This window comes from Colletotrichum acutatum, assembly GCF_030867785.1.
Source record: "Colletotrichum acutatum strain CBS 112980 chromosome Unknown BDZ83scaffold_36, whole genome shotgun sequence".
In the NCBI taxonomy this organism is placed as follows: domain Eukaryota; kingdom Fungi; phylum Ascomycota; class Sordariomycetes; order Glomerellales; family Glomerellaceae; genus Colletotrichum; species Colletotrichum acutatum.
Window position 1 is genome coordinate 1 of NW_026849030.1, and position 23,045 is coordinate 23,045.

Consider the following 23,045-nt stretch of genomic DNA (forward strand, 5'->3'; position numbering starts at 1 on the left):
CGTATCCTTCTTCTCCTTTGCGAGGGTGCGGCCGACGGGGAAGCCGCCGATGCGGAGGTGGGCCGCCCTGCCGTAGTTGGCCTGCACGAGGGCGGCGACGGTGTAGCTCGTCTCCTTGCCCTCGCCGTCGATCCCCGGCACGATGCGGGACGAGGATCCGGTGCCGCCCTTGAACCAGTGGCAGATCATGCCTGTGCCGCCGCCTGTGTTGCCCTCGGGCACGGGGTCGTCCGTCACGGACTCGATTCCCTTGGCGACGTGTGCGGATGTTACGGCCAACTTGGAGATGTCGTTGAGGAACCCGTCAAAGGTCTCGCCGACGACGGGCAGCAGGAACCATTCGATCTCTCCGTTCTCGTTGGAGTAGTGCTTGATGGCGTACTCATAGATGCCGCGGTATGCGTCGCCCACCGAGAAAGAGTTGGTCAGCACGATGGGGCTGGCGAGGAGACCGGTCTCCTCGATCCAGTGGGATCCGGTCAGCTCTCCGGAGCCGTTGAAGCGGAAGATTCCGGCATAGCAGGCCTCCTTGAACCATTCCCTGCGAGGGAGGATGACTGTTACGCCCGTGTTGACTCCCGCCTCTGTGCGGATGCTCTGCGTTGAGGCGAGGACGCCGGGGACATCTGTGATGGAGTTCTTGGATCCCGCCGGCCATCTTCCGAGGTCGAGGTTGGGTAGGACATCGCGGATGCGGCCGCGGGGAGTTGATTGTGTAGCCATCTTGATGGTAACGGTTGAGTTGCTGTGGAGTGGAAGTTAAACGTGAGAAGCCAAACAACTCTGCCCTTGATGGTCCGGTTATAGAGCCGCAACCATAGTTTTTATACTACCTCTTCGCAATCGTGGACACATCATGGTCAGCAAACGTAAGTGGCGTGTCGCAATAATGTAAACGTTTGAGTTCTTTTTTGCCTTTCTTCGCCGATGAAGGATCGAATGGCATCCACCAATTGACTTAGGCCGCATCAGCATGAGAGGATATCATCGTGGACCCATTGGCCAATTGCATCGTTGAACGAAGTCCGAGCCAGGACTTTTATGAATGCCTGGAGATCGCGCGTGGTTTCACTTCCTTCGGCCAGCTTCTTTGGGCAGGTGGATTTGGCACAAGTGGTGCCGCTACCTCACTGCGGACGTAACTCCGCTTACGTTGCGCTGTCAGCGCGGGCTAACCAACCGCGTGTACTCGCATTTCTGACAATTGATGCTGACGGTACTTAGAATCCTCAGCGGGCCCTCGAAAGGCGGCCTAGAACCAGGCATCTCTCAAAGATAAATCCTGTAGTTAATGGACTAGAAGAAAGGTGATGAATCAATGCGGACGGAAAAGGGAGGTAATCAGGTACATGTACCTCGGCAAACGGGCCCCACACATAGATCGCTCGGCCGGCAAGTGGGGTCCGAATGCGGGGAAGCTGCTCCAACCCCCGGAGTAACCATCATTACCAAGCTCCCTGTCCAGTCTGAGAGCCCTGTGCGGAGGAGGCGCGGGACTTCGATCCCGACATCGCTTTCTCTCACCTAGCATTGCAGCAGCTTCATCACACACCTTCTCCCCTGTTCTCACATCTTGCGTATTGTGAAGCGTCTTATCAGCCGTCATCTTGTAGACTATCCGGTGTATACCTAGAATTCCATTGACCGCTCACATATCTTTTTACAATTAACCATGACGCCCTCACTTCGGGTCATCCCCAACGTAAGCACTCGCTCCTCTCTCAAGATAGATAGATCCCTCACTCACAAGGCCTACAGGCGGCGTCTCGTGCCGTATCCCTTCTGCGGACAATCCAGGCACATCCGCCATCATGCCCATGCCATACCAATCCCGGCCACCACCACCACCACAACCCTTTGAACTTCACGCCGAGGCCCCTCCGGACGAGCAACAAGCGCGGCTATGCCACCCCCGTAGATGGCCCGCAGAAGGAGTATGCCTTTGAAATGGCCGCTTCCTCCATCCGCTTCGGCCCCGGCTCCACGCAGGAAGTCGGCATGGACTTTGCCAACATGGGCGCCAAGCGCGTGGCCGTCGTCACGGACCCCGTCGTCGACGGCCTCTTCGCCATGCAGCAGGTCCGCGAGGCCCTCGACCGTGAGGGCATCAACTACAAGGTCTACAACCAAACCCGCGTAGAGCCCAAGGATAGCAGCATCCGCGAGGCCATTGACTGGGCCCGTCCCTTTGCGCCCGACGCCTTCCTCGCCGTCGGCGGCGGCTCCGTCATCGATACCGCCAAGCTGATGAACCTATACTCGTGCTACCCCGAGGCACCCTTCCTCGACTTCGTTAATGCGCCCCTCGGCAACGGACGCCCCGTGGACAAGGCCTTGAAGCCGCTGATCGCTGTGCCCACCACCGCGGGAACCGGCTCCGAGACTACGGGTACCGCCATCTTCGACCTCATTTCCAAGCGCGCCAAGACGGGCGTCGCTCACCGCAATCTGAAGCCCACTCTCGGAATCTGTGACCCGCTCAACACCCGCACGATGCCCTCGGCCGTGAAAGCCGCCTCCGGGCTTGACGTACTTTGCCACTCCCTAGAATCGTGGACGGCGATCCCCTACCATGAGCGCACGCCCCGGCCCAAGAACCCCATCTTGAGACCCGCGTATCAGGGCGCCAACCCCATCAGCGACGTCTTCTCGTTCCATGCGCTGAGAGCCACGGTGAAGTACCTGCCCCGTGCCGTCAAGAACCCCGACGACTATGAGGCGCAGAGCGAGATGCTGCTCGCCGCGACGCTCGCTGGTGTGGGTTTCGGTAATGCCGGCGTCCATCTCTGCCATGGTATGTTCTCAAAAAGCACATCTATTTCCAATGAGATTCCCCCGCTAATGTGAGATAACACAGGCATGTCATATCCCATCTCGGGCCAGAACCCGGGCTACCAGCACGCGGGATACAAGGTCTCCTACCCCATCATCCCGCACGGCGTTTCCGTGGCCGTCACCGCGCCCGCCGTTTTCCGCTTCACGGGCGCCTCCAACCCGGAGCGTCATCTCCAGGCAGCCGAGGCCTTTGGTGTTGACGTCTCGCGCGTGCGCAAGGAGGACGCCGGAAAGGTCCTGGCTGACGCGCTGACCAAGTTCCTGGCGGATCTGGGCGACCAGCCTGCCGGTATCAAGGAATTGGGCTTCGGTACGGAACACCTGGACGACCTTGTGGAGGGAACGATTCCGCAGGCTAGAGTGTTGATGCTGGCGCCTGGGTTGGAGACGGAGTTGCAGAAGGAGAGGGAGCAGCTGAGGGGTTTGTTTGAGGCCTCTTTGGTGCACTCATAAAGTCTGGGACTGGTGGACCGTATGTACTGTGCAGTGATTGGGGCCATGATGTAATCATGGAACTAAAAAGAAATTGAGTAATCCAGGTAGTGAGCAATCACCTTTTGCATTGTGTTCTCGTTTTTTTTTTGGGTCTTTGGGTCGATGTTTTTGGCATCAGTCCCTCATCTGTCTTACGTTGAGGTTGATCCTCTTGTTCTGCATCCAGCCCTTCCACTCTTCGTACTTTCCATCTTCTGCCGGCCAGTCAGCCAAGTAATCGGGGCAAGTACCCTTCATGACCTTGGGCACGCCGTGCCACGCGAAACGCGAGTCCTTGGTCATGTAGATGGCGTCGCCGGAGCGGATGCGGAGAAGCAGATACTCCTTCCCCGTAGCCCTCGCCTCTTCCGAAATCTCGTCCGGCTCGTTGGGCGCAATCATGAAGAGGCCGTCGCAGCCGAAGCTCAGGCTGACGAGACCCTTGTCCGTCTCCTCGCTGACGTCGCGGTGCATCATCATCGTGTCGCCGGGCGTGTAGAAGTTGACGATGGCGGCCTGGGCCAGGGTCTCGGGGAAGATGGTCTCGAGAAATTTGGCAATATCGGACGGGAACTGGGGTGGGCGCTCCTCTGGATAGATGCGGTTCGTCCAGTCATACTGTCCGCCTAGCGTGACCCAGTGAAGACGGCGCTCCATGACCTGCTTGATCGATAGGGGCTTGTGAACGGAGGGGTCCTTGGGGGTGAATATGGGCGTTGGCTCGGGCGGGTATGAAAAGAAGGATTCGGCGGGTCCGTCTTGGGCATCTGGATAGGGGAGGTCATAGTGGAGGTGAAGATTGGTTTGGTGTGTTGGGACGCTGAGATCTCGGTTAATCATCAGTGAGAGCAAGGTCTTTTGCACTTCTGGAGGAACCAAGTCCGGTACTATGAGGAGGCCTTGAGCGACTTTGTTAGAAAAACTTCTACGTCTTAAGTTATCTCGTTTTGGGCAAGTACCTGGCAGAAGCGGGTGATATAAGATGGGAACTTCTTTGAGTGACGATGTATCGATAGCATGCGGGCCCAAGTGTGAGAAAGCAGCGGCCAGCTGATCAACCGAAATTTTACCAGCGTGTGAGAATTTCCCAGATTGTTCAGAAGATCTTGGATCATCAAGAGAATCTCCGTTTATGAGTTCTTTTTGGTCTGCTCTGGAGTATCCCTTCCACTGTGCCCGCATCGCCTCCGAGGGCTGCTCATGAGCGTCGAGCTCGACAATTTCAGCCGTCATAGTGAGGGGAGTGAATGGGTATCGGAGGTGTGTGAGGAACCGTATCAGTGATATGAGAGTGAATGAGTATTATTGAGTTTTGCCGTCCATTAACGAAATATTCAAGCAGGGCAATTTTCTCTCAAGTCTCCTCTGTCTTCGCATCGTATGAGAATAATTGGTGACTCTGCGGTACAAAATCAAGAGTGAGCCAGTCCGTGACCCCACCATCAGCGGTGACCTTATCGCTATCAGATAAAGGATAAGCTCGTTGTCGAGGGGGGGTTCTACCTTACACAGCAGGTACGCGGGCAGCCCACCAATAACCAGGGGAGCCCAGGCCACCTGCCACCTTCCGCAGACGCGACCCTTCCCTCCAGCGGCCTTGGTTGGGCGAGATCAGATCGCGCCTTGTTTTTCTTCATTGCTAGTAAACAACGACAACGGATTGCAATTTTAGCACCACAAAACATCGCCCAATCCGCCAAACGAAAAACGCCCATCCCGCCTGGGCCTTTTGCGACCGACATCGACGACAACACCCCATGGAGATTCTCCCCTTGTAACGGCCATTCGATCCTCGACTTTTCTGCGTTTCCCCCTCCTGCCTTTTTTCTTGTGGTGCATCTTTGTTGCCCCCCTGACGACGACAACGTTCCTCCCTTTGGACTCCCGTCTTTCACTCTCTGCCCCAGAGAGACCCTCAGCTGTGCCCCTCCACACTCTGAGGTGACCGACCACACAACGAACCTGAACCCACCCGAACAACAAAGGCCCCTCCGACCGTGACGACTTCCTTCGACATTCTTTGGGCCACCCTGCGATCGAACTCAATCAATTCGCTTGTCTTTTTCTCTGCAAATTGATCTCCCGGATAAATACGCCGCACTACAACCATGGAGAACTACCAGAAGCTCGAGAAGATCGGTGAAGGTAAGCAAGCCCCAGACAACGCTATCCTGGGCAGTCGATCCAGAATGACATGACGCAACACCGGTCGGCTGTCACCTGTCACAAATAGATACTGACTTAACCTTCCTTTTGCAGGTACCTACGGTGTCGTCTACAAGGCCCGAGACCTTCTCAATGGCGGTCGTATTGTGGCGCTGAAGAAGATTCGCTTGGAGGCCGAGGACGAGGGCGTCCCCTCCACCGCCATTCGCGAGATCTCCCTCCTCAAGGAAATGCGCGACCCCACCATCGTGCGCCTCTTCAACATTGTCCACGCCGATGGCCACAAGCTCTACCTCGTCTTCGAGTTCCTCGATCTCGACCTCAAGAAGTACATGGAGTCTCTCCCCGTCAACGATGGCGGTCGCGGCAAGGCCCTTCCCGAGGGCAGCTCCGAGTACCTTGGCCGTCTCGGCCTGGGCCAGAACGTCATCCAGAAGTTCATGTGGCAGCTTTGCGACGGCGTTCGCTACTGCCACTCCCACCGCATCCTCCACCGCGATCTCAAGCCCCAGAACCTGTTGATCGATAGAGACGGCAACCTGAAGCTGGCGGATTTCGGTCTTGCGCGCGCCTTCGGTGTTCCTCTGCGCACTTACACCCACGAGGTCGTCACCCTGTGGTACCGTGCCCCGGAGATTCTTCTTGGTGGACGCCAGTACTCCACTGGTGTCGACATGTGGTCCGTTGGCTGCATCTTTGCCGAGATGTGCACCCGCAAGCCTCTCTTCCCCGGCGACTCCGAGATTGACGAGATCTTCAAGATCTTCCGGTGCGTATTCCTGTCAAGCAGCCCCTGTTCCATCCTGTACACGTCGCTAAACTTCATCTACAGCTCGCTCGGCACGCCGACCGAGGATGTCTGGCCTGGTGTCACGTCTTACCCCGACTTCAAGAGCTCCTTCCCTAAGTGGATCCGCGACGAGTCTCTGCCGCTTTGCACGAACCTTGACGCAGAGGGTCTTGAGCTTCTCGAGATGATGCTGGTGTATGACCCCGCTAGCCGCATCTCGGCCAAGGCCGCCTGCAACCACCCGTACTTTGAGACCTACCCCGACCAGCACTCTGGCCAGACCATCAGAAGCGGCGGCCGTATCAACGGACACTACGGCAACTAGGAGTTCCCCGTAGTCCAGCGTGCGGTTCCGGTGCAGCATCAGCGCTTCGGCCGCTTCTAATCATATCACTTCCTGGTCCTTGCATTATACCTTCATTACACAAGGGAGAGGGAAAGGGTTTTTTCTTCGGAGGCCGACCTAAAGCAAACAGCAGACTCTATGATCAGTATCCCATCGGGTTTTCAGGATACTGCGAGAATATGCTTGTCTCCCTTTTGGTCATTGGAGGTTCACCTACACAAAAGCAGACTTTTACCATTCTATCCGCTGAAGGGGGCGGGACCATGGCCAACTGTGCTTCGTGCCATGTTGGTAAAGGTAGCTAGGGGAATCGTGGGTAACCGGTTCGGCACTTGGCAGTTTGACACGTCCGCGGATGTAAGGATGCGCACGCAGTCACACATGATGGGTTGTCTGGGCATTCGGATATTGCGACAGGAAGAGATGATGTGTACGTCTTGACACTTTGCGTTTGGCTCAGCGGCACATTGCACATCGTGGGACGTAACCATCAATCGGTTGTCCAGTCCATGTGTCACCAGACAACTGGGGGAGGCAGCCTTCCCCCAAGATAACGAGAGAAGGAACGAGCAGAACAAAAACACCATCCCACACACAAACTCAAAGGAGGAAACTTGACTTCTTTAATTTTCTTTTGTCGTAAACTTTAATGTACGGAGTAAGATGATGCATACGGTCGGTTTCGGTAGGGCAGGTTAATGGAACAAAAAAGACTCGTTTGGCATTCTGCCTTTTTCCGTTGAAGAATTATGTCACAAACAAGAATCATGGCCTGTCTTGCGTTCTGTGTCAGCTATCTGGGGAAGGGGATCGTCGACCCTATGAAGTAATCGATGCTTCTAGACTTTAGCAGGCGAGCCTTTTTACTTTTTGGCGTGCGAGCTATCTCGATGCTTCTATGTAGTAACTTTCCCGTCCTATAGAGTTCGAACGGCAGTAGACCCTTACTGCATAAGCTCCAGATCTAAAGCTTGAGGTGTGTTGAGACGAGACGAAACCCTTCGTGCAGGGGGAGCCTAGAACCCGTCTAGTGTCAGCTACTGTATTATAGAGGGCGAGAGGATCAGTTCATCCGACCATGTAGAGTTTTGGCCGGTTTTATTTTCAAAGGGAGATGTAGACATATTACCGCTAGCTAGCTTACCCGTACATCACGCTATCCCTCAGCATCGATACTACCTGGGGGCACCGCTGGAGTTTCTAACGGCTTATCTTTGCTGGAAAGACGCATACCCGATTTCCCGCCCCTTTGTTGCGTCGAATGATTTTGGGTGCGTGCGGCGTATGCAGGGCAGAGGGGGAAGAGCGTTCGAGATCATGTTCTGTGACACGGGGAAGAGAGAGTGTCTAGACTCTAGCGTGCGATGGAGGTGGTTTGGAATGTTGTGGCTTTAGAGGCCGAAGGGGGGAGGAGGAAGGGTGATTCAGCTGGGGAGGAGTTATTGGAAACGGCGTTTGATGCTTTTCTCCCTTTGAATCATGAATCACTGGGAATCACTGAGAAGATGGCTTTACGAGTAGGTAGGCTTGTCTCGTGCGCTTGTCTGGGGTTGTTGGGAAGTGTGTCAATGCAAGCGCTTCTTTCCCCCTTGAGTCTTCTCTCATTAGCAGAGAGGTGCGAATGAGACTCATATCGACTGGATTCAACACTTGATAAATGGGGGCTAACGCGAGAAGCGACATCTGAATCTCATGAGAATCGTTTGCGATGTAGTAAGAAGCCACAATGTTATGGCTGAACAATACCCATAAAAGTACATGATCACTTGCTCGAGTAAGAAATATTGAACTGAAAGCCCGTCCAATTCCGCACAGATTCTGGTTTCAGATATCCCTCGCGGAAATCAATCCGCACAGGTCAAACGTCCCCTAAGTGAAGCCATCATGGGCAAATTCGACCATATCCGGCAGAACAAGAGGTTTTTGGGTTGTCTTTCTATTCCCAGCCCCCGAAGATAGCTCTTCGTCAGGAAATCATTCGACTTTCCTACGGCACTTGAGGCGCTAAGGCGTGTGCCTGGCCTAAAACACGTGGTAAAGAAGTCGTATCATTCTTTTCGAAGAGGCGAGACAGCCCCCCCCCCTCTCTCTCTTGTGTGGTTCAGGAATCAATGAACCGAACAGGTGTCGTGTCAAAGGGCGATAGAGGGGTGAGGGGCGTGGGAACTACGTGATGGAAGCCTATTCAGTTCGTCACTGGATCCCTCTTCTTTTACCTTGAGGTTTCAGAAGTGTTGTAGAGTATGAGAAGAGAGAGAGAGAGAGAGGGATAGAGGCGTGCAAGGACGTAGTCCCTCGGAGGACATCCCATTTGCGGCGAAACTTTTGAGTGAATATCGTGAGCAAGGCGCAAGAAAAACTGTTGGGCACGTGGGTAATGGAATACTCGTCCGTGGACCAGGGACAGCAAAACGGTGGCTTTTGATGAATGTCCCACTTCGCCGACCTGAATTGCCCTACTCGTTGCTTTTCCCAGAATGAAGGACAAAAAAAAGATGGCAACGAGTTGAGGTTAGGCAGCGTCAGCTACAGCTCATCGTGGTGTTCCTGACTCGGGGGGAGGTGGTGGCTATCCGCCCGCGCGGCAGTCGTCGGAGTGGTTGCCTTTCCCGGCGAATCCTGCAAGCCGGGCGTCCGCGGAGTTTTGCTCTCTCTTATTATTCACCGTTCGTTCATGGGAAGAGGTACAGGGGCGTGGTTTCGTCAATGGAGAGAGAGGGCAAACACCGAAAGAGGCTAGGTGAGATCCAACGTAGAAGCGCTAGAAGGGATCTTCGCGCAGGAACAAACAACCTAAGACAATGTAGTGAAGGAAAGAGAGGGTGAGGGGGGGGGGGGGGAAGAGGGGCAAGAACACATTCAACAGAATAAACAGAAAGAGTCCCGACATGGATAATGAGTAGATGGACAACGGTGTAAGTCTACCCATATACACCCCCAATTGTCCATCGTCGAAGACATCACACAATATAGAGTTTCCCACACCCTCTCAATCGCGCAATCGAAACACTTTCCTCCTCCATCTAGGCGGTAAGGCGCGGGAAGGGGAATAAACCAGCATCGAAAGATTTGGGCAGACTGAGCGGCGCGGGAGGGGTGCCATCCGTTCATCTCACATCACGCCTTTTTCTTCTAGTGATAGACGCCCTTCCGCATATCGCTTGCCTTCTCCATGGCTCGACCTCTCAAATGCATCGCCCTACGGAACGGCTTCCCTTTCCAAGTGAAACCAGAAAAGTGTGGGGAGAGGAGGATCTACACTCCGATGCCGAGTGATTGTGTGTGCCCGCGTATGCCTTTTGACAGCCGTGATAGCAGTAACTAGCTGGAGCAAACTCCGAGCAAGTGTGATGAAAACGCCCCAAAGACGATCAGGAAGCTAGCTGTCAATTTCAACACAAATCCTTCAGACGGAAAGGACGATCATCCCGTTTCCCGCGCCGCCCTTTAGCAAAGGAAACTTTTACCCTAGCCTCATGGTATCAATCCTCAAGACGTCTAAGGTGAAAACTAGAATGTACAATATCCACCTGTTCCTGCCCTATTACCTCCTTCGCCCCCGCCCCCCTTCCTCCCAACGACGAAACGGTTTCCTAAGCCGGAGTCTAGTCCGCCCATGCCTTAGTGACAAATAATGAGGAGGGACGAATGGATGCGGGAAGAAACCACCCGCTACCTATTTGGATTCCATCATTGAATTTCAGACCAATGATGATCCAAGAGATAAGACTCATCCGAACAGGAAAGAAGAAACCAGAAGACAGGAAGAGCATGGCAGACACGGAAGAGAGTACTCCAGCAAGGTCTAGGACTATGTACAAGGCTAACCCAAGCACCCTTTCGAGGGTGGTGCACTAATCTTTTTTTTCTTTTTTTGAGAATGGCGAATAATTGACATTGGCAATACATTTCATTCGCCAAGTTCAATCGCCAAGATGAAGGGAAAATGTAAGATATTCCCTAAACCGGCCGAAACAAACCGCGTGGTATCTTCATCTGCCACTGCCTGCTTACCCCGACCGTTTGTCTTACTCATCTCAAGAGACTTCACAAGGCACAAGGCCGACGGGAGGAAATGAGGCGTCGGCGCCTTAGAGAATTGGAAAGGAAGAAGATCGTCCCTCCTCCCATCGGCATCGGCACCTTGCCGTCCCCCCCCCCCCCTTCTCCCCCGCTTACCCCGCCGAGGGTCCAGTCCCTCACTCCCGGCGGCGGGACGATCCTCCCCCGGACGGGACGAACGGGATCCGATCACACACGCGCGCAGTTCCCTAAACCGATGAACGAGATAAACATTCTATTTGGTATCTACTCAGTGATTTGATAACAATGCTAGATCGACGAGTCGCCGGATGGAAGCGGGGACGAAAATGAATGATTGTTTCCGCATATTCCCAAAAAAACAAGTAGACACAATGGAGGGGCAAGGGCGCTTCACGTAAACGAGATGTTACACTTCATCAACCGGGAACAAAGCTTGTTTTCTTCCCGGCCTACTGATAGATTGCAAAAAAATAAACCACAAATCGAGACCACAAAGCTCTGCATACGTTGCTTGCCTTTACCAAGATTCGAAGCTATCGTCAAAAGCAGTGAAGCAGCGAGAGAGAAGCTGCTCACTAAGAAGAAGTACGCGTAAGGCGGAAAGTGTGTGAGACGGGAACAAGCACTACAGGATGAGAAACAACGACGCCAACAACGACGGCGGCATACTGGTAGGTAGCACACATATTTGAAAGACCAGAGACGGGAGGCTAGACCACCCAGAAACAGAACTCATCACTGCCCCATTCAGGAATGTCTCAAATGTCGTGACCATGCCCCCATCCCTGCGCCGCTGCGCCGCCCCGGGGCTACATCTTTCCGTGTATCCGGGATGAGCTCGATTTGTGTAATCGTGTGTGTGTGTGACCACGCCAAAAGAGTCGGCGTGTATGGTAACCTAGATTGCCTGAGAAAGGTGTGCCGCAGGCAGCCTCCTTTGGAGGAGAAAGCTACTACAACGATCAAGTCTCGAAACGACGGAAACCCCTACGGACCGAGACCTTGGCGCGGGATAGAAAGGCGAACGAACGCCTCTGAACGTATCTAGCCTAGCCTCTCTGGTAACCCATCTACCACCAAAAAAACCAGGCACCGCGGTAAAACGGGTGAAAAAGATCCGTGTCCGTGTTTACCTGACTACACCTCTCCTCATCTGCCGCCATCACGTAAAGTCAACAACTCCATGCCATTTCCGGCGATTATCCCCCTCTCAAATGTTGTCAAGGTAAAAAAGCATAGGATATGCGTGGAGAGGAAGAAAAAGGGGTTTATCTCTTACGGGTTTGGTACCGAACAAAAAAGGAAACAAAACAAACAACGGGTAGATCGGTTCAGGCGGTTGATCCCTTCGTACGGTCAGCTGTGTAAGCAAATAGAGCACCGGATAGGCTAGAAAATGCTTTCCATCCGTCATGGGAACTTTTGTAGAATACAAGTCGGCAGTAGAAAAAGTCTCGAAGGGGGGATAGGCCAAGGTCGAGGGTCCGGAGTTAATACGTCAAATCCGCAAGGAGAAAGGACTGCGGTAGTCAATTTTGTTCCTCTACGTAAGCTCTGGTGACGACGCCGAAGAGGAGTCAACGAACGAAGGAGACTGCAGTGAGTAAGTGAGTGAGTGGGTGTGCCACATCACACACCGTCACACGTCATTCTACGACGAAGGGCGACGACGAAACATCGCCAACCTCAGACCAAACCAGAACTGGCCAAACACCACCCACTGACGACCGGAACAAATCGAAACCAACGTTTCCAGCTTTATCTTGATTCCCGGGCTTGCGGTCCAGCTGCTGTTCACTGCTTAAACTCATACCCAGTCCCCGGATTTCGTACCCGGAAATCTTATTCAAAGTGGTAAGACAGGCCCGGCGACTGTTTCTTACGTGCGAAACTATGATGATCCCGAAAAACAGGTTTAAACGGGGGATAATTGAGGGATAGGTTTTGGGGGGAGGCAAAAACCCGGGAATCTGGGAAGTGTTCCAGCACAGCCCCGATGAGTGAGACTTCCGTAGACGATTTCGTGAAAAGTCTGGCTGAAGAGAGTTTCCCGAAGCTCCAGTGACCATACCTAGATGGGACAAGATGAGAGACACCCTCTTACCTATCCCCCCGATGAGCTTGAGGGTCTACGAAAAAAGATCACCACGACGGAGTGGGAAGCTCCTCGACATGCGTCTGCTCATGTATCTGTGCCTGGCATTCTACTTGCCCGGGCAGAAGAAACTTGCGTTCAAAAGGGCAATAGACGAACAGAATCGACGTATCAATGCCTTCCCAACACCGACCATAAGTCGTGTGGCAGACTCTTGGGCGTCTCTTTACGAAATCGCGTGGATTGTGTGTGCGGATGGGGCCGTTTCTGGCCCTGGGGCCTTCATTTGTTTCCCGCGCCGGACTTGAGGGGAAAGTCAAGGCTGCGAGCGTACGTGTGCCTGAGAAAAGTGACGGTGCGTCCAGTAGAAAGACGCTAGAAGGCGACGAAGAAGTTTTCCACACGTCACCGGCGATGCCGCAAACGGGAGGCTTTCGACCGGGGACCTGGGAACGAGAGAGGAATACCTACGCAGTGCGCGCGGGGCAAGTTCAAGGCGCCGCGGGGCCTGAGGCTACTCGGTTTTCCCACATGGAGGGCGTGCAAAATCCAGCGAGAAGCAAAACGCAAACAGACAGACATCGGTCCCAAGGACGTGGTGCGTGTCTCGGGGACCTGAAGCTTGCGGCAGCACGATGGGAAGCACTACACCTTTGGCGGACAGAGAGCTGATGGAAACCGGCGGGAAGTGTGCCTCTAACATCCTGCGACGGGGAGGATCGAGGCACTTTGTGGAGGCTGTGCCCGTTAGGTTTCTGGTTGTCGATGAAGCAGGAGGCTGCCATGTGCGCTGGCTGAACATGTCTCGCCGGATGCGGGTTGAAGTTCGTTGGTCAATAAGGGATGGGATGGTAAAAGCTCTTTTGTTTACCAGCGGGGATGCCTACCATAGTGGACCCCGAGAATGATGATGCGTACTGCTTCTGCTGAAGGCCATCACCCCGACGGTGAAGACCAGGGCTGGATCATGTCTCGGTCCGCGCAAACAGCTGTGAACGCCTTCATCCAGTCTGTCGGGTCCAGGAAGTGAATGACGAAGAGGACTCTGCGAGGCGTTAGTGGGGGAAAGTCGAGTTCCCAAAGCGGGTATGTAATAGAGTTGAATCAAGGTGTGCTGCTTTCGGGGAATTGTTGTTGTCGTCCTTGATTGTCACCTTACCTTACGCAGTAGTTAGCGGATAACCTTGCAGACTGCAGTAGGAGGATTCTGGGGTCGGTAGGGTGACTGCGGCTGCGGGGCCAATGGCCTTGCGAGTGGATGCAAAAGGATGGCAGCGGCTGCGCAGATTGCCGTGGCTATTTCCATCGGCCAAAGTCTGTGCGGCGTCTATTCGAGGCATGCCGCCCGTGCTGGCCAATGACACGTCGACGGGCGCTTGTGGGGAGGGGGAGGGCGAGAGCCTCCCGGGAGACATGGGATGAATGGCCATGTTCGGATGACTGATACGTGGGCGCTAGTCAAGGTCCTGCAGCTCAGCGATGGAACGAGAATTGAGGCTCAGAGGACGAGGACGCGCTTCCTGAAACGCGGCGGTTGGGGGCTGATTCGAGGCGACGGCGAGCGGTTCATCGCCTGTCTTACTCTTTGCTTGGAGCGTAGAGACGATCTTGCTTTGGCGGCCGTCATTGGCTCCCATGAACGGGCGTCTTTTACAGCTGGCGTTTGAAAATTAAGGAATCGAGCTAAGAAGAGGGATAAGCCGCCTGCAGTCTTTTGGCGCCCGGCACCAAAGCCATGAATTGCATCTGTTCGAAACTCGAACAGCAATCCTTTGAGACCTATGCGTCCAATGAACAAGGGGGTGTTAATGTAGAGGCAGAGCCGCTGCAGTGTTAGTGAACAGCGTCATTCTCATAGGAGAGCAAAAAAGGCAAGCCTCAGTTTTGGTGGTAGAATGTTTGCTTTCTCGTTGTTCTTCCTGGCGTTCCTTGCGCGGACCGGCGTTGAGCTCGAATTGCCGTCCACATGGGGAAAGGTCACTCGGCGACGTGCCGACGAGGCGTCGCGGAAGACACCGTATGGTTGGCGTTTTTGGAGTCGACGTAGGTTTTACGTATTGTTCATCGTGGTGCGGCAAAATTTTCCCGCTTCCACGCCGCGACCGAGACATCAAAGGATTGGGGTGACCGGACGGCGCCACGCCCCGGTAAGCGGACGCCGCTGGTAGACGACCACTGGCTTACACAGGAGGATCTCCTTACAGAGTCCTCGTAGCAATCTTGCAGTGTTCGTTCTGTGGAGTGTCGGCGGAGTGGCATTTCGTACGAAGGGTGGCTTGGCTGGCTCCGTGTCTGCGTTTATCTCTTCCAATGCTATGGGCATGGGTTCTTGAGTATGAGTGACATTGGCTTGCCTGCACCGCCATAGTGTTGTCAAAGTCCCGATGAATTCTTCTTCCTCTTTATTTTTTTTTTTTTTTTGTTTTTTTTTTGCGGCGGAGACAATTTGCAGTGTGACGCTGGCCGGGTCAACTTGGCCTTCAAAGCCACCAAAAAAAGGACACGAATGACTGACCACCAGAGCCACGTTCGGATCCGGGAAGTGGCGGCTCGGGTGGGACGGGAGAAGAGAATGAATAATCGCCGCGGGGGAGGGGGAGGCCCGAAGTGTGGCTGGTACCGTAGTACCTATGTTCGCCGTCGCTGTCGCGTCCTCTGGCGCTGCGACTGCGAATGCGACTGTGACTGCGAGTCGCGAGGGGTCTAGGGCCGAGGGCGACCTGGTGAGGAAGAGCGCAGCAGGCCAGGCCTGTACCGGTAGCCAACAGGAGCAAGGGGGCCCGACGCAGGCACGGCAGGGCAGCCAAATCCCTGAGGAGGGTGATCGGAAGAGTCGTCGATCAAGTGACTAAAGAGCCGAGGCCGGCGATCAGCGATGGGATGACAGATTGAGGAGAGCAGCGCACGCACCACACCTTGGAATCCATGTTGAACGAATGGGAATGCGCGACCATCCCAGCGTGACAGGGGAAAGGGTCCGAAGGGGGGGCGTGAACGTTGATGCGTTGAAAGGCATGCCGCAACTGTGGCTCAAAATGGGAGAGAGACCGCCCTATGCGGGGTACAGATTCAGCGAATGCCTGGCTTCCATCACCCCATGCCACGGTCCCAAGTCTATACCCACGCATGGGCATGCCTCCGATCAGCTGGCACAAGCCGAACGGTGCAGGGGACAAGACACCATAACTGGTTCATCGCTTGAGTGGGCGCATGAATTTGCATCACGAACATCTCCGTGTGGCGGAGACTGCCGATGTTTGCTGTGTCAGGCGAACAGGTGTCTTTTTTGATGCACTTTGTCTGAGCCGCACAAGATCACGACGCTGTGGCCGAAGACGTTGTCGCATTCGACCCAACAGGCCGGAAAGAAATCGATTTTCGTCAATAGGCAGGCCTCCCGACTAGCTGGTCGTGGGCAGGTTCAGAACTTCAGCCACAATTTGTCTCGGGACATAGCCACCTCGTGTGGCCTGGGCTTTGAGGCGCGATTGGCGAACTCGTACCGCAGTGCAGGTGTTCCGTTCCAAGGCTATCCCGCCAATCACGGCTCTCGCGTGGCTTTGTACCGGAGTGGTCTCCGACACACCAGGACCGAAGCGGCAAGGCCTTCCGGCGAATGTGGGCCCCGGGTTTGAGGAGGTGGGTGATGGAGCTCGGGAGTCATTGAGAGGAGGGAGAAGGGAGGCGGTGAGGAATTCGGTCGGGTGCCGAGACGGTCTAGACGGACGGACGGCCGGCGGACGCTGCATGTCTGCAACGGCTGGACAAGATTGAGTCTCTGCGTTGGCTCAGCATGTGACGTGGACCACCTCGACCGAATGAGAAGGCGATGCCATAGCGAATGAGCATATCCAGGCGATGATGATGGGTTAATTCTGCTCCTCCTCTCTCCCAAGTTCCTTCCGTGTTGCTTGTGATGCTTGTAAGCAGGGTACCTGGTTGCATTACTGCATCAACCTTCCGGTGCCAGATACAGTCAAATCGACTCCTCTGTCATTGACCGCCCCCCCTGAGAATGGGGTTTATTTCGACAGCCGATGAGGTACTCGCACACTTGCGCAACCATTTCCCCAGGGCTAGACTCGAAAGCTGTGGTCTGTTCCCCCCTCCCCGCTGCGTTACAAGCAAAAGAGGGTGCAGATCTGTCGCGCCTCTCAGGGGAAACTCCAGGTGGGCTGCAATAGAGGTTAGGCTGTTGCAGAATTTCAAGCATACCATCTTTCAAGCACCCAGCGCCTTGATGCATGGTGGCTGTCGTTAGTACCCTCCTGCCCGAGATAAGAGGGGCATCATATTGCCCGTCAGTTAAACAGATAACGCCGCAATAGGTAACGTAGGGATTGAGGACTAATAAGCGGCTAGGTGTCTTGATATGGGCTACGACGAGGGGGAAAGCAACGTGAATTGGGTCCAAACAAGACGCCTGACACATTTGGCAAGTCGCTCGGTGGCCCGCAGGTCATGGCGAAGCCACCGTCGCAGGAGGCCATTTCGAAAAGACGCTTGGCGCGAAGCTATCGACGCCGACCGTAGGGCTTGAGCATGTGGTTGTCGACGGTGCCTCTGGCCGCTTGTCAGCTGCCATCCGGTCTCTGTCCTTGTCTCTGCAACGAGGGGCCCGGGCTTAGTCGCACAAGACTCTGCGTGCAAGTCGTTGGCTCACGATCGAGCCGACAGGACCACACTTTGTTGGGGGCTTTTTGACGATAATGTGTGACTGTGAGTGCTTGCTTGCGCTAGGCTGTCAGCTTCCTCACCCCTCCGCATTCTTGACCCTCACCCTGCGTCTCGGCGTCGGTCCACTGACCCGAGAAAGTCAGAATGAAATGGAGAGGATAGGGGAACCGTTGCAGTGATCCCAAACGCGACTTGGACACGTAAAGCCGGAGGGGAGTGCATTCGATTGGGAATGAAAAGGCATACACATGAAACCGTAACGTGGGGAACGATCTACTTCAGGGGACGGGAGTAGCGATTAGTGCGTAAGCATATTGCCAGCAGGGGGGCATTTCCCTCCAGTGAAGTCGAAAACGAGTTCGTTCCCTGCCACAGCATGGCTACACCCTCTTGTCAATTGCGGGAAGGGAGCGATCAGTCATGCGAACCCGAAACTTTTGACTTTTTTGGCGGGTGGCAGGATTGCGTCTGTAGACTGTTGGCAGCATTGAGACAGAGTCCGTGTCCTGCGTGTTGCCGGAGATCATCTCCAGCGTAGGGCAGGGTAACCGGTTATGGGAAAGGCATGAGGCCCAAATCTCGACGTTTGGCTGTGATTGATTTGACGGTAAGGGTTGATTGGCCTGGACGTTTAACTGACTGTTGAGCTCGGGGCTCGGATTGCAGCGAAGGCTTTGTGCACGGTCGAGGATTGGATGAGATTCCCGCCTTGTGGAGGAACTCCGTCTACTCGGCAAGTCTCTTTCGGATTTCAGTGGGAGGCGAGCAGGTGAAGCCACACGATTAACGGCTCCTTCTCCCCTTTCAGGCAAGCCAAGGTGCGCCAGGAAATCCAGGTTTCTTGCTGATACTCCGAAAGCCCGACAAAGGAGCAAAGCCCCCCCAGCTAGAACGTGAGGTTCTCAGGTTCGTGGGGTTGGGAGACATTTCCTGACTGGACTGGGCTGAAGGTAGCCTACGTCTTTGAAGTTAACAGGGAGCCACTGCTGAGCATGCCAGCAGGCCGCTAGAATGGAAAACGATTGACCGTGGTTGGCTGACGGCCCTCGTGTTCCGCTACCTGACGGTTAAGCTGGTGGCAGGACGTAAAACCATTAAGAAATGTCTCAGAGGCTGAAAAAGAGGGCGCTGTGTGTGTGTGTGTCGTTTCATGAGCAGCACCAGACGCTTGCCCCGTTGCGGCCTTCTTTTGCTGTTGAGCTGTTGATGCGAAGTGGGAAACAACACTGGTGATGATTTCAAAACCAAGGAATTGCCTAGGCGGGATTGGCTATATTGTGCCGCAACTTGCGGGCGTGGTCTCACTTTGTTCAGACTGTACGGGCTCTTGCCAGCGCGGGCGTTGGCCTTTGGGGCAAATCTGTGGATGCCAAAGTTGGAGGCGTTCATCGTTGTCCATGTAGACTTTTTCTTGAAGATGGGCGGCATCATGTAGGCCGTAATGCACACCAAAGCAGTACTGGTTGCAGAACAGTAGCTGGCTGTGGCTTTGTTTGATGATACTTTCCACCTGCGGGTTAATCATTGAGTATACGGAGTACAGCAAGAGAATCAAGGTTCAAGAAGGGCGTTTGTGTGTTGATCCCTTCTGGTGCGGTGATAAGACTGGCAAAGGCGAGCATGATTGCAGGCGAGTAGCAGGGGCGTCTCCAAAACAAAGCAGCATAGCCAAGCCTGGACAGCGGCCCAACAGCGGTAAACCGTGACACTGCAGAGCGGTAGGGGACGCGAGATGAGTCACGGAGGCGTGGAGTAAACTTGTCTCCGAGCCTAAAGTTCTAAACAGAGGGCGAGAAGCAGGGCGGCGGCGGCGAATCGGCGCCAGGTCAAGAAAGATCGGTCACGACGCGGGCCGGTTCTCATCGGTCGGGAGGTGCGCGGCGCGGCACACTAACACTTGATAGACGTGGTCGATATCATGTCTTGTTCAGGAAAGGCGAGGCAAGGCCCGTCGATACGCTGTTTCAGAGAGGGGGCCGAAAATAAAGAATAGCGGAGATTACAGATAGACGCCCAGTAGTTCGAGCTGGACGAGTTGAAGGGTCGTCAGTTGTCCAGACGGAAGCGAGGTCGAGTTCTCCGGAGGGCCTCGTTTCTTGGCCATGTTCGTGAATCGATTGGTAGAGAGGACCGCAGAAAGCTGCCCATCGCTTGTTTCATCTGCGTACTCGAGGTGGGACGCGGCCACCAATGAACCGCGCGCATCTGTCGTGTCATATCCAGGTCTTTTGGTGTACCTAGGTATTTGACAGTATGCGTAAACTCAGCTGCAGCAGTCCTTGTTAGTAACAACGGAAAGCAAGCTGACGTGCGTTGGAAGTACCTTGGCTCGCGTGCCTCAGTCTGTTCTGCTGTGCTTTGCTGCAAGGTAGTATGCCACTACTCCGTATGCGTATTCGTAGTTGATTCTTTTTTGGTGGTGAGCTGGCGGCTGAGGATTCGTTCATTTGATCCAGTCACATTTCATTTCTGGCTCCCACCATCAGTGTCAGGCAAGGGCTGCAACAAGAGGCGAGAGGCAAGGGAGGGCGACTCCAGTCTCCAGATGAAGGTGCGGATACGTATCCGTATCGTACTTGCTCCTTTCGCCTCGTGGCAGCCAATGGGGATGTTCAACATGCGTGAGGTGCAGGCGCCAGCTCACTTGACTGACAGATGGAGAAGCAGCGAATGGCTGGGGGTGGGTCTGCCTCTGTGCCTCCCTTTGCTTCTTCCCGTCTCCCACGTAGGTACCTTACGAGGTGCACTTTCCTCGATAACGAGGTAAGGTACTTGGGAGCGTACCTCTCAAGTGAACAGGAATAGGCAAGCACCAAGGTACCTATTCTATTCATCCGTACCTACGGAGTGCCTTCCTCCAAGTAATCTTACTGGCGAGTCGCCGCTCACTCTCGTACGTGCGCATGTTTTGCTGCAGTCTCTCGTCTGGGGCTCTGGGTGGACAAGAAAAACTGCTGCTTCTTGTTTTGGGAGACATGGGCCCTTGCTTGTGGGATCGTGTCTTGGTGTTTCTACAATCACTGGCTGAAATGGGATCGCTTCTGGTGTGCAGCGGCACTGGGGTGGGAGGTGGGAGGGGCCTTGAAGTTTTGAACCGAGCTGTACTGGCCAGTCAACGGGCTTCGTAAGACACTCCCAAATGAAGGTCGACCTATTACACAATGGTTCACGGCTCGGTTGTTGTCGTTCTTGTTCGTCGCCGCCGTCAAGAACCGGCCGATCCAATCCTGCATCGTGCTCCCGTCCGTAACCCGGCCCAGCGTTGCGCGTGTACTTCGTACTCTGATTTGGGCCGTGGTCTTGGTCATGGTCTTGATGACTGGTCTCAATCTTACTTTTGGGTCTTGGATTTTTTCGCTTGCAAAAGTAAATATATCGATCTCATCCCTCATCTCAGCGCCTCTAGCAGCACTATATTTCATCCCTGTGTCCCCCTCCCTCTTGAGTCTTGAATCTTGAGTCTTGATCTGCTCGGACGTGATTCTCCTTTTCTTTATTTCCAAATCAACTTGCATCATCACCGGCATTCGAGGGCTGTTGTATTGAATACGACAGTTTGTCATTAGCCCTCTCCGCATCCAATAGCACCACCGCCGGCCTTCACCACCATCCATCAACCAGCGAAAGCAGGGAGACGGAGCAGAGACAGCACCGACTCGGAGGTACCCCGGAAGCTACCGACCTACCAACGCAGAACGCGTCTCTTTCCCCCGATTTCATCTTCATCAACAGCCGGCCTGGTTAATACGAATCGGATCTCTTCAATACTTGTTTTTTCCTCTAGTTGCCAGGTTTATTATTTACCGTTTTGTTTACTTTCCTCGGATTTCTTGTTTACTCTCAAATATCGAACCCCTCCGTTGCTGGTCATCGCGTCTCCGAGAGGTACATCCCCAAGTTGCTCATCGCTCCTTCCCCCCTGAGCCCCTCCAACGACTTTCCCATTCCAGTGGTTCTGTCGCCCCACAGTTGCCAGTAGCGCCTTCCAATTGTGCACCACTACGGAATACACACACAGACCAAGCAAGCGTTGCTTCCTGCCCGCCCGCTCTCATCCCATCACATCGCCGCCAGCGCCTTTCCGTCTGCCGACCTGCCAAGGCTTTCCTCCAGAGGATACCAATTTTGATCCCTTGGGTCACGTCCGCCATCCGCCGTCTCCATCATCACGAGATTTGGAACTGGAACTGGAACCGATACTCCTTATTGGATCTATTGAATCTTGCTTGGATCGTCACTTCCCGTCCCGTCCCTGTCGTCGTCGTCGTGGTCGCCGTCAACTATTTCGCCCACACGAGTCTGAATTAAAAGGCAGACACCAGCCTGCATTCTTTTAGCCATCAATCCAACCACCAGCCATCAAGCAATCATTTACTCACACTCTCTCCACCATCGACACTTTACTCCTCGTGTTCAATTCCGCCTTCGATTCTGCCCGAAAGCCTCGAACCCTGGGACAAGCAACCTGCTGCATACTGCATCATAGCGTGTGTGCTTCTGAATCAATCTCATCCACCCAATCCAGTCGACCCCAACTGCCCGACTTGGACGTCCCCTGCTTGCGGCTTTCCATTCGCAGAAAGACATCCTGCACCGCCTCGCACCCAACTGTCACCGGACACTCTCCCGACACTTTGCACGGTCGAGAACTTTGAGGACGGCATCAAGTACCCGCTACCTCCTTCTCCGCGCAATTTCGACCCGTCGGCCCACGTACCCCATACTCTCCACCGCATCGCCCTGAGAAGTGGAAAGCGGATTCAACTTCGGAAAAGTGCATTGCCAAAGCCTCGCTCACCATACAACTTTGACCTTACACACGGTTCACGTTGTGGCCAACCTTGGACGTTACCGAACCTTCTCTACGGGATACGTTATACGTTAGGAGACACTGCTTGACAACTGGCCCTGTCGTCATTTCCATTTTCCCAGCACTCTGGTCCAGTAGAACAGTTCTTTGGACACATTGCTTGTTGCATCGAGAGGCTCCATTTCTAGGACCATCCCGATTCCTAAACACCTTGACGTCGGTACCTTGTTGCCCTGTAACGGCAATATCGACTTAATTCATCTGTCAGCGACACTTTGCGCCGGACAAACCTTCGAGTCTGGCCTCTCGCTCCGAGTTGAAAGGAGTGTCAATCATTTTCCCGTCTTCGACCGCCGCTCTCACGTTTTCGGACTTCGGATCCCGGCCGAACAAAGCACACAGTCGCTGCTGACCAGCTCTCTGCTCTGCTGCACACCCGACTGCATCGCAACCGCCCCGCGGCCCCGAGAACAATTAATCAACAATCGACATTCGTCTTACACCGTCCGCTGGCTCGGAAGCTCTGGATTCGACCGCCCTCGTCGTTGCCAATCATTCCGATCCTCAAACGGATCATCGCCGCCCTGCCGCTTCTACCACCTTCAGGTAGAGCAAACTAATACCGATACCTCACGGATACTCCATCTCACTCTCTCATCCCGCTCGCTGCCGAGTAGCCTTGGACTCACGACGCACGACCCAACCGTCAATCGTCACTTGCTTAATCAATCCGATCCAACTCAAATCGCCGACCGTTGGCTCAATCTGTCCTAGACAGTGCTCAACGCATCAAGCTCATTTCACGACG

At 54.4% G+C, this 23,045-nt stretch overlaps 6 protein-coding genes across 6 annotated transcripts; 4 read left to right on the forward strand and 2 right to left on the reverse strand.

Annotated features, from left to right (window-relative positions):
- Positions 1 to 723, reverse strand: BDZ83DRAFT_617390 (peptidase family S58-domain-containing protein; the record flags this gene model as incomplete). The annotated part of the gene is made up of 1 exon (XM_060508027.1): positions 1 to 723. A coding segment is annotated over one exon (723 nt), but the record flags the coding sequence as incomplete, so codon positions are not given.
- An 805-nt stretch (positions 724 to 1,528) lies between these two features.
- BDZ83DRAFT_273852 (iron-containing alcohol dehydrogenase) lies at positions 1,529 to 3,366 on the forward strand. Its single transcript, XM_060502079.1, has 3 exons — positions 1,529 to 1,702; positions 1,759 to 2,794; positions 2,858 to 3,366. The coding sequence occupies exons 1-3, from the start codon at positions 1,673 to 1,675 to the stop codon at positions 3,286 to 3,288; spliced, it is 1,497 nt and encodes a 498-aa protein (XP_060366007.1). The 5' UTR covers positions 1,529 to 1,672; the 3' UTR covers positions 3,289 to 3,366.
- Positions 3,367 to 3,444: 78 nt separating this feature from the next.
- Positions 3,445 to 4,542, reverse strand: BDZ83DRAFT_575383 (alkylated DNA repair protein AlkB; the record flags this gene model as incomplete). Its single annotated transcript, XM_060504806.1, has 2 exons — positions 3,445 to 4,208; positions 4,269 to 4,542. The coding sequence occupies 2 exons, from the start codon at positions 4,540 to 4,542 to the stop codon at positions 3,445 to 3,447; spliced, it is 1,038 nt and encodes a 345-aa protein (XP_060366008.1).
- An 875-nt stretch (positions 4,543 to 5,417) lies between these two features.
- BDZ83DRAFT_718747 (kinase-like domain-containing protein) lies at positions 5,418 to 6,590 on the forward strand (the record flags this gene model as incomplete). The annotated part of the gene is made up of 3 exons (XM_060512107.1): positions 5,418 to 5,454; positions 5,569 to 6,244; positions 6,308 to 6,590. 3 exons carry the CDS (start codon positions 5,418 to 5,420, stop codon positions 6,588 to 6,590), a joined length of 996 nt encoding a protein of 331 aa, XP_060366009.1.
- Positions 6,591 to 11,940: 5,350 nt separating this feature from the next.
- On the forward strand, positions 11,941 to 12,258 carry BDZ83DRAFT_273948 (uncharacterized protein). The gene has a single exon (XM_060502080.1). The coding sequence runs from the start codon at positions 12,052 to 12,054 to the stop codon at positions 12,214 to 12,216; it is 165 nt and encodes a 54-aa protein (XP_060366010.1). The 5' UTR covers positions 11,941 to 12,051; the 3' UTR covers positions 12,217 to 12,258.
- Positions 12,259 to 20,588: 8,330 nt separating this feature from the next.
- Positions 20,589 to 21,735, forward strand: BDZ83DRAFT_650781 (uncharacterized protein; the record flags this gene model as incomplete). Its single annotated transcript, XM_060510400.1, has 3 exons — positions 20,589 to 20,793; positions 20,994 to 21,167; positions 21,446 to 21,735. The coding sequence occupies 3 exons, from the start codon at positions 20,589 to 20,591 to the stop codon at positions 21,733 to 21,735; spliced, it is 669 nt and encodes a 222-aa protein (XP_060366011.1).
- Between the last annotated feature and the right edge of the window lie 1,310 nt (positions 21,736 to 23,045).